The sequence below is a fragment of the Acanthisitta chloris genome, unplaced genomic scaffold (assembly GCF_000695815.1).
Source record: "Acanthisitta chloris isolate BGI_N310 unplaced genomic scaffold, ASM69581v1 scaffold18473, whole genome shotgun sequence".
Taxonomy (NCBI): Eukaryota; Metazoa; Chordata; class Aves; order Passeriformes; family Acanthisittidae; genus Acanthisitta; species Acanthisitta chloris.
In genome coordinates, this window is record NW_008666337.1 from 4,601 (window position 1) to 14,547 (window position 9,947).

At 45.2% G+C, this 9,947-nt stretch overlaps 1 protein-coding gene across 1 annotated transcript in view; it reads right to left on the reverse strand.

Moving 5' to 3' along the window:
- Positions 1-685: 685 nt before the first annotated feature.
- Positions 686-9,947, reverse strand: part of GAB1 (GRB2-associated binding protein 1) — a 34,033-nt gene continuing 24,771 nt past the window's right edge. The window contains exons 7-11 of the mRNA XM_009072050.1: positions 6,801-6,890; positions 4,605-4,698; positions 4,136-4,259; positions 1,130-1,252; positions 686-920 (exon numbers count right to left, since the gene is read on the reverse strand). Coding sequence (XP_009070298.1) covers positions 762-920; positions 1,130-1,252; positions 4,136-4,259; positions 4,605-4,698; positions 6,801-6,890 — 590 coding nt within the window. The 3' untranslated portion in view covers positions 686-761. The remainder of the gene's footprint in view (positions 921-1,129; positions 1,253-4,135; positions 4,260-4,604; positions 4,699-6,800; positions 6,891-9,947) is intronic.

Genomic DNA, 9,947 nt, shown 5'->3' on the forward strand with positions numbered 1-9,947 from the left:
GGCACTCAGTTACCCAGTCTTTAACAGTGGAAGATCCCACCCTGCAGAATCTTCCCCCACGGAACACAGAGCACTGTCCTCAATAGAATACACCGCTGGGCTCTAACGTCGAGGCCAGGACTGTGGGGCAGAGCCCAGTGCAGCTTGTGGTGATCAGCTCCCAGAAATCCTTGCTGGGAGGGTAACCTGCAGACTGACCACACTCCTGCGTGTAGTCAGTGGAACCAACGTCGTCTCGTGGCATTTCAAGTAGATTATTCAGTCGTCAAAGTGTTTCTGCAAAAATCAGTCTGGAGTTGTTAAAACGAAGTTCAGATATTCATCTCTGTATCTACACATAGCTTAATTAACCTAAAACTGTAAGGAATAGTAGCGTAAGGTGAGAAGAATCCTCCAGGTGAATTAGGTGTTAAGGTACACACTAACTGGGAATACCTGAACCAACATTGGAACTGAGAAAGTGCATAAACATAGTAATACTACAAATGTGTTAACTACAGAAAAAAAAAAGGTTTTCAGAAGGCTAAGTGATATTATTTTACATGTTATTTACAGGTTGCAATTTTTTTTCCTAGAGACCGCAGAGCCAAGTTATGATCTTAAAAGTTCCTTTGCTGTATTCAAAGTGTCCTTTGGCTTCCATCCTGTTTGGCCAAGAACCTGCTCACACCCCAGTGGGGCAGGCACAGCTGAACAACACTGTGGCTCTGTGACGCTGCAAAACCCACTGCTTTCTGTTCTCGGAGGTAAAGGCAGTGCTGTCACTTCACACTCTTGGTGGGTGTCTCGGACTCTGTCGACTGCCTCCCGTCAGTCCAGGCCTCACGGGTGCTCTTCAGTGCTAGTGTCTTCTGCTGGTCCACCACCACATAATCCACTCTCTCGTCTGCCACGCTGCTGCCCGAGCCACTGCTCTTCTTCTGGGGGAGCCAGGAAGAGTGAAAAGCCTGTTAGTGTAAGCTAACCACCAAAACTAAGCAGCTGTCCCAAGCACAGGTTTCTCTACAAGGCCCAACACTGACTCTTGACCGAGCATTTGAGAAACTAGTCAAGATGGTCTCGCTGGGGATCGTTCCCAGCAGCCTCAAGTGGAGCAGATTCTAAGCTCCAGAGCTGCAGATGCGCTCACCTTACGAGGTGGGGTAGATTTCCCAGAGTCCAGGTCCAGGTCTAGATACTCCACTTGTTTGTCTCCTTTAGGTTTCACCACAGGGCTGCTCCCTCCATCCACACTGCTGCTTCCAAACAAATTCTGAAATCACAGTACAAGTAACTTCAGCTCTCAGATATGCTAGTTGTACACCGCACAACGTTAAAGGTTAAGGGAATGACTGAGAGCTCTTGCAATCAGTTAAATCATGCAAATTTCACTGACCCTGTGTAATGAGGGGAACTATTCTGTGTCACAGTTGACAGCCAAGGGGAGGGAAAACCCCCAAACCAACCCCCCAAACTTCAGGTTGCCACCAAACCCATCAGTGCCTTCCACCTAACGTCCTTTTCATAGCATGAGATAAGAATGGAGTGTGTTTTGTTCTTTTTAAAGGTAATTATATCTCAAATTTAGCATTGCTTAATTCCAATCCTTTTTATTGCTTTAAAGTGCTGTCAAATACCTACAGCAACTTCAGCTTTACGACAGTGGCAAAGCTTCAAGTGAAACTTTTATATGTCATTCACAAGTCATCACAATTAGGCTGAAAATCAGTGAGTATCATTCACAAGATGAAAAGATTGGAAAATGTGTGTAGTGCTGCCTGAACTGAATTGGCACTGGATACACCTAAGTGTCAGTTAGCCCAGACTTTTACAACCTCACCTCCTCTGTCCTCTCCCAGCCTGATCCCTCCCTCTTAACAGGTGTTATAGGAACAGTACAATAGAAGGACTCTTCTCTAAAAGATAAAGAAAAAACAGGAAGACAGAGGGCAGCAGTCAGCAAAAAATGAAGAGGAAGGCAGAAGGAAAGACAGGAGGGTAAGGCTGAGAGCAACTCGAAAGGAAAAGCAGAACATTGCTGGCTTCATTAAATCAAATAGGAGAATGGCATGTCCAAACAAGATGCTTCGAAGCCGATGACAAAGATGAACTATGGATTCCTTGCTGAGACAGAATTGGAACGAATAAAACTTCTCAGAAAGGCTACTGAATTGGCAGATTTTCAGACAAAGGCTGTGAGATGTGGGAACACTCCGGTTCTCTAGGAAACAAAACACTTTATGGGTTAAAGCTCAGTGGGCTGGGCTCTATAAACTGCAGTTATCCAGGACATCTGCAGTGTCCAGCTCATTTAATGCCACGTGGTAACAAGGACAAACACAAACAACTGACAGGAAGTTCATTTTCACTGCCCAAATTCTCTGAACATATCGAACATACAAAACTCAGGTTCTGTATCAATGTTTCCAGCATCCATTACAAAAGCTGTTACTCCTCACAAGTGAAAAAGAATCTGTTACTTCAAACAAACTAGGCAGGCAGAAGATATGCATTAGAAAACAGAAACTTTAAATACAGGCAAAGGAAAATGAGAGGAAATCTGTAGAACAACCTTGAGGAAGGAATGGTGCAAGCAAACAGAAGGGATTACTGACAGGCACATTATTCCATCCTGGCATTGAAGTTAAACCCCTGAAACAGCATGAAGAATCCAGAGAAATCCCCAGTTTGAACTGTGGCTCTGTGCAGGCAGAACCATGGGCAGGGCTGAGCCTAATCCTCTGTGTGAAATGAGATGTGGCACCTGCAAAATGGGACGTTACCAACTACTTACCATTGGCCCTTGCTAGGGAGGACTAAGTTCTAACCTCAGCAGCTCCTCACTGTTGGGTGCATCCCAGCTGGGAAGCACAGCTGCAGTGCTGGCAGGTCAGGATGCTCTGCAGGCCCTGAGCTGTGTCCAGCCAGAGCTGCTGAACAGCAGACAGAGCTCACTCAGGACACCTGAGCTGCAGCATCCAGAGGCAGCAGTGGTGAGCTGGAGGGAAGGGAGACTGGAGGGACTGGGAAGGTCTCAGAGCAGCAGGGGACAGGGAAACAAACAGCACTGCAAGAGGAGCAGAGCCCCGGGTGGAGTGGAATGGGTTTGCACAGGCTGTCTAAGAAGGCAGAAGAACAAACAGAACAAAAAAGGCACAGACAGGTCCTCCCCAGGCAAGGTTTTGGATAAAATGCTGCTGTGTTCCTTACTGAAAACCCAAGGCAAAAAAACGTGGTGAGTGCACTGAATTCAGCAGGTTGGATGGGGCTTTGGGCAACTCTATCTGCTGCAAGGTGTCCCTGCCCATGGCAGGGGAGGTTGGAACTAGGTGATCTCTCAGGTCTCTTACCAATCCAAACAATTCTAGGATTCTACACTGAAATAAAGCTGAGCTTAAGATACAACTTTTCCTCCAGTGTTTTAGGGGCATTCTAGACCACATTTTGAGTTCAGCCCTAGGTCTACTGCTATTCTCTAGGGTCTTCTTTTTCTCTCTCTCCTTCCCCCCCAACAAAGAGAAAACCTCAGCATGCATCATTAGCTTCTCCGGTCTGGCTCTTCACTTACCGCACTGCATGCTGAGTATCTGCAACTTTGTTAACTGAGAAAATCCTCCCTCAAAGGGGAGAAAATACAGATGCTCAACACACAAAGGCTCCTCCTATCCTCTTCTCTCAAAGACTAATAAAAGTGCACATGGCTCAGTGTACATAGAAATTAAACAACAAATATCAATCCTCTTTTTCCCCCCGTTCCTTCCACACTTCTTGGAAGATGTCCTTTCAAAGCAGTTTTTTTAGCCATGTCTCAGAGGTCGTAAGTTTATTTCCCTGGATGTCACAGTACTGAACTGGTACACGGCCCAGTGAAAAGCAAGTACAAAGAGGAGACAGTTTCTACAGAAAAGGTATGAAAAAAGCCACCTTGAACTGTTTTGCATAATGGATACATACATCTCAACCATTCTCTTTATCTATGATTATGCTCTTAACTTCTTTGGTGAAATCTTACCAAAATGACAGGTTTATTTTTTTTCATTCTGGTTTTGATGTAGAAGCATAAAGGGAGTGATGCTCAGTGAAGGGTTTGTGTTTGCATGATTTAAAGGTAAGGACTGCACAGGAAGAGAGGAGTTAAGACGTAGATGTTACATACTGAGTCTTCAGAGGACTGATTTGGATTCATGGGTACATAATTCTCTTCACTGTCATGCGAGTCACTGCTGGAAGTTGTGCTATGAACTGAATCCGGTCTGGGAGACATGGTACACCTGGAGGAGCTAATTACCAGGAATTATTTCACAAACAATACATCTCAAATATCTTAAACCTCCTGGTAAACAACAACAATAAGCATATTAGAGCTGAAATTCTCATTCAAGTTTACGAGAGTGTCACATTTTTGGGTTATACAGAGTCCCTTGTACTTAATATTACAACACACACATCCACGTGGACACGCTTTGCCTCAGCACACAGAGACACACACACATAGACACACACTTCCAAAGGAAACTCACTTGGTATTGCACAAGCTAAACACAGAACACAGATGTGCACACATTTACTAATGCTCTAGTCAACAAAACCATTCAATCCCAATGAGGAAAAGCCAAGAAACTTACTCTCGTGCAAAGCTTCTGGTGATGGGAGATCTGACTGGGGCTTGTAGTTCTTCCCATTCAGGCAGAGGTTTTATTTCTAGTGGAGCTGGTTTTGCTGAGTAAAGAACAGAGAAACTTAAAGCACAGAACATTCCTAAGCAAACTTCAATTTTAAAAGCTCTTTAAAGACTAAATACAGAAAAAACCCCCTATCTTTTACACAGTAAATCCTAGTCAGGACAAGGAGACACTGTTCAGTTCTCAGAAAGGCAAGAGATATTAGCTTAAATTTTAAACCTTTCCAGGTAATGAAAAGGAAATCAACTTTTAAAGAGATTAATATTTAAAAAACCCTCCACAATTAAAGACTTTCCCAACATCTATGTGTAGCCAGTAATTCTGTTTTGAAAAGAGACTCTGAGAGTGGCGTATCATGTTGTCTCCACTCTGCCACAGTGACTGGCTGAGCTGACAAGCCAAGGACAGGGTTGATGAGCTGTTCCAGCAGAGCCAACTTTGGGTACTTTTCTTGGCTCACAGGCAGTGATCATTATGCAGTCTCTGCCCTCACTGCTGAGGTTCCACAGCTCAGTGTGGGCAGAGTCTGCAGCTAAGTCTGCAGAGCTGAGAGAGGAGCCAACACCAAGAGCAGCTTGGTTTGCCTCAGTGCTCATCAACAGAGGAGCACAGCAGTGGTGTCTTGTGCCACTCATGACATCTAAGACTGGGCTCAAAAAGAGGTAATTTTTCAGTTCCATTTTCAGAACAGAACCACCAACAGAGAATGAGTGAGAAACACATTCTCCCCTCCCTCCACCTTGAGTGTCTCACCCTCCTAAACATTAGAAAAAACCCAGAATAGAAAAAAACTCATGGGGAAAAAAAAAAAGCCAGTCACTGAGTCAAATTGTTGTCACAGTTTGAACCTCAACTTCATCCTCCCTAAAGCTGTTTTTAGACAATGCCATGCCTTCCTCCCCTTGTGCCCTGCCATGAGTGTGCAGCCTGCTGGCAGTTTGCTGAGGGCAAATGTCAGGCCTGTAGACTAGTTCAGGTGCAGTGAGAGCTGTCACATGAGGAACTGGCAGAAATCAGGTGCTGTCAGTGCTTGTGCCACAAGGAAAGGCAGAACAGTGCTCATTGTACTTTCATTGCACTCACTCTTCAGATGGAGTTTATTAAAGGGTCAGTTATCTTACACTGAACATAAGGACTCCAGATTCAGATTTTCTGGATTAGGATCAGGCTTTGGTATGCCAATTTTTTCCCCTTTTCCCTGTTCAGCAGTCACAATTGCACACTACGAGCACATCCAGCCTAGCCCATCAATTCTGCCACTCTCACTCACTGTGACTGCAGACTCAGCAGAGATACAACTCCTCCATCCTGAGGTACATGGACCACTGGGGGCAAAAGTGGCAGAACTGAACGTGACATGGGCAAGATGATACCAAAGCAGAAGTGACACAAAAAATGAGCAGCTTGACTCAAGTCCCCTGAGAGCACCTAGCAGGTATGAACAGGGCAAGGTGCAGAAACAGAGCAGGACTTGGCCCAGAGCCCACCAAGAACAGCAGAAATACTTCACCCAGTTGCAGTGAACTTTGACAACCAAAGGTAAAGATCAGTGATCTCTCTGTGAGATTTTTAATGTTATTCATCATCCTCTTTGCTTCTTGTGACTGTACGAGGCACTGACTCAGCACCTGCAATCGAGTCCATCAAGCTAATTGCAATCCTCATTAAGATGCATAAATAAATCTCTCAACTAGTACATGGTCAGAGGACCAATCTTTTGCTTCATTTCAGTGTTTAGCCAAAAGGAGGAGACCAAAGTGACCTGTGATTTCAGGTTATTGCCTAACAAGTCAATTATTTTGTTACTATCTACAACTGAGGAGTTAGATGCATTTGCTTCTAAATAAACAATAAAAGTAAATCGAAAACGTGAACAGATCCAAACAAACCCAAAACAAAACTTAAGCTTATCAGAACACCCAAGTTAATGTCAAGGAAATGTTTCTGTGCACTGCTCAAGCCAGAAAGACTTCAATTCCTTCTACAGGAACTACAGGCACAGAAAATGCATCCATGGTTCTAGGTCATAACACAAGTCAAAAGAAAGTGCAAGAGTTAAAGTTACTCGAACAGTTCTCGCAATTTTTGCTTCACTTATTTTTACAAAGCTCCACATACAAACAGTGCTGAAGTACATACCCTTTCTTCTTGTAGTAAAGTCACCTACGGTTTGTGAATCAGTTCGCTCTAAACCATGTGGTTTAGGTCTTAAAATTTTAGGACTTTGACCTAATTGGTAAAAAGAAGACTCTCTTAATAATATTCTATTTGTAACTGAAAAACTGGAAGTTTGTAAACAAGCAGCACAATCCCCTGCAGAAAGGTTAAGGCCACAAGCATAAGCAAAGCTGCTGCCGGAGAGGTTTGTGGGCTAGTTGGGGCTCACACTAAGGGCTTAAGCACCAAACCAGGAACAAAGAAAACTCTGCATGCAAGTCATGTGTTGGAGGCAAGCATACAAGTGGACAAAAAGGCTAAAAAGTGCATCAACAAATATTGCAATTGATCATTACTCATAAAACAAAGCCTGTTTTGAGGAACATCTAGCATGGCAGAAAGTCATGTTCCAGGTGCAAGTTGAGGTACCCTCAGAGAGATGAAATCCTCCTGAGCCACAGTATTACTTTGGAGGTAGTGATACTCCATCGACCACACATCTCTCACTTGAGAAGTCCCAAGAGTCTCTTTCCACAATGTATTTGTTAACCTTGTTCTCCAGAGGTTTCCATCTGTCTGTACCAAAACACACCTGCCTGGCCCTGCAGACACAGTGGGATTTGCTTTCCAAGTTTCCAGCCTGGACGTTGTCCCCCCACCAGGGCACAACCCAAATTCCACACAAAGGAGCCCGTCACGAAAATTCCAACGAGCTCCCTGCAGACAGCAATGCTGCCCTCCCAGAACAAGGACGGTCTTCAGCCAACTCGACCAAACTCTGCAAGTGTTTCAGGTCACACTGTCTGTTTTAAATGGACACGATCAATAATGTGCAATAGAATCGCAGAATCACAGAATTTCAGGGGTTGGAATGGACCTTAAGAGCTCACCCAGCCCCAAGCCCTGCCCTGGGCAGGGACACCTCCCACCAGAGCAGGTTGCTCAAGGCTCAGCCAACCTGGCTGTGAACACTGCCAGGCTTGGGGCAGCCACAGCCTCCCTGGGCAACCTGGGCCAGGGTCTCACCACCCTCACAGGGAAAACTTCTGCCTAACATCTAACCTCAATTTCCCTCCTTCAATTTGTGCCCTAAGCTCTCAGTACAGTCTCTCTGACAAACAGTCAATACTCACAGAGGTGAATGCATTCAGGTGGTACACCAAGAAGCCATAGGAAAGGGAAATACTTACAAAAAAGCAAATGAAAACTGTAAGTCTGTTTGAGAGTTGCCCTACAGCACAGGACGCAGAGGACTGGGGCAGACCCAGGTGTGAGCTGGTACTCCCAGCAATGCGGGAGAATGCCTGGCAAAAAATAACCCCGGCAGCAAACACCAGAAATTTTCAAATCTACCCCAAGGGTTTTGCATACAAAGTGCTCTATTACTGTTATCACTGAAGTATTGGGAATAATCAAGTAACAACAAGAAAGGTAAACACAAAGGTTTTGTATTGTACCTTCACTTCTCCCCAGTGCTCCTGAGAGACCACACAGGTGAGATAACATTGTTCTATTTACTAGTAGTGCTGCAGAGCAACTTCCTGAACTAGAAAAGGACATGAAATGATTTTGGCATCAAGAGTTCTTCAATAGTTTTGAAATCAGAAGCTCCCAAAATGGCCCACATGCCATGGGAAGGGTGAACAGTTGGGCACTGCTGACCAGAGACACAGACTGCAGGGTGGAACAGAGGATTTCTGTACAGTGCTGCTGTGCCTGGAGCCAAGTCAAAAGCACGACCCAACACGTTGGTGTTCCTAACTCTGAGCTGATCCAACACTCCCAAGCACCTTGCCCACACCTCTCTGACAAAAGCTTGCCTAGGTAAAAAGAGCAGGACCCTAAAATCATTTGAACAAATATAGAAGGTCAAGTCCAAACACCTTTTATTAGGAAGAATTTGATGGTGAATATCATTTACAGGTGACCCCAACTGACCAAAGGGATGTTCCATACCATAGGACATCATGCACAGTATTTAAGGTGGGAGGAACAAGGAGGAAGGAGGGACATCTGGAGTGATGGTGTTTGTCTTCCCAACTAACTATCCCACGTGATGTGTCCCTGCTCTCCTGGAGGTGCTGAACACCTCCTGCCCATGGGGAGCAGGGAATTAATTCCTTGCTTTGCTTTGCTTGTGCGTGCAGCTTTTCCTTTCTCTATTAAACTGTCTTTATCTCAACCCAGGATTTTTTCTAGCTCTTAACCTTCCAATTCTCTCCCCCATCCCATTGCTGGGGCAGTGTGTGAGCAACTGTGTGGGTTTGGTTGCTGCTGGGGTTCAACCAAAACAAGTGTGTACATCACAACCTCTGCTTTTACACCCAAACGGACTGAAGTGCCCGAGACCTACAACGCAGAGAAAAGCACAAGGAGCTCAGGGCTATGACTCAGTATTTCTACTTCTGCTGACGATGCTACATGTCTCGTGCAGCTAAACCCTCCTCAACTGTGATTAGCCCCACGTGAAATACGGGCACTACGTAACTACCTCCTGCTCACACAGCCCTTACAAACCACTCTGAGATTTGCACAAGAGCTGTATAATGACTAACTACAGGTCCCTGTAATATTTCTCTTCTCCATCAGGCAAGAACGCACAGAACTCACTGCGCTTTCCTCTCTTGCTGCTGGAAGGGTGTTCAATAAATTTGATGGCAAAACAGTTTGAATCATAAAATTTTAGGAGCTGGAATGGACCTCAGAGATCATCCAGCCCCAACCCCTGCCCTGGGCAGGGACGCCTCCCACCAGAGCAGGTTGCTCAAGGCTCATCCAACCTGGCTGTGAACCTTGCTGCTACCAACCAGCCAGGATAACGCAACTCCTCGAGTTTAATATCTCACAGAAACTTTAGATGTTTGTGCAGGATGGGTTTTTTTTTTCCTCCCTACAAAACCAAACCCCAAAAGACCTAATCTCTGTTGAGGAGCTTATACTGTGCAACAAGAAGTACCTGACACCAGGCAAAAGGGAAATGCAGGAGGGATCAGAATGACACAGCTGAGGTTAGGGGGCTGTGGAAGGGCAGAATTCCTCCACCCTGGTCTTGTCCATTTAAGAAGATAAAGTGACCCAAGCTAGGGCAGTGAAAGCCCTTAGCAGTGTTGCCCAGGGAGGCTGTGGCTG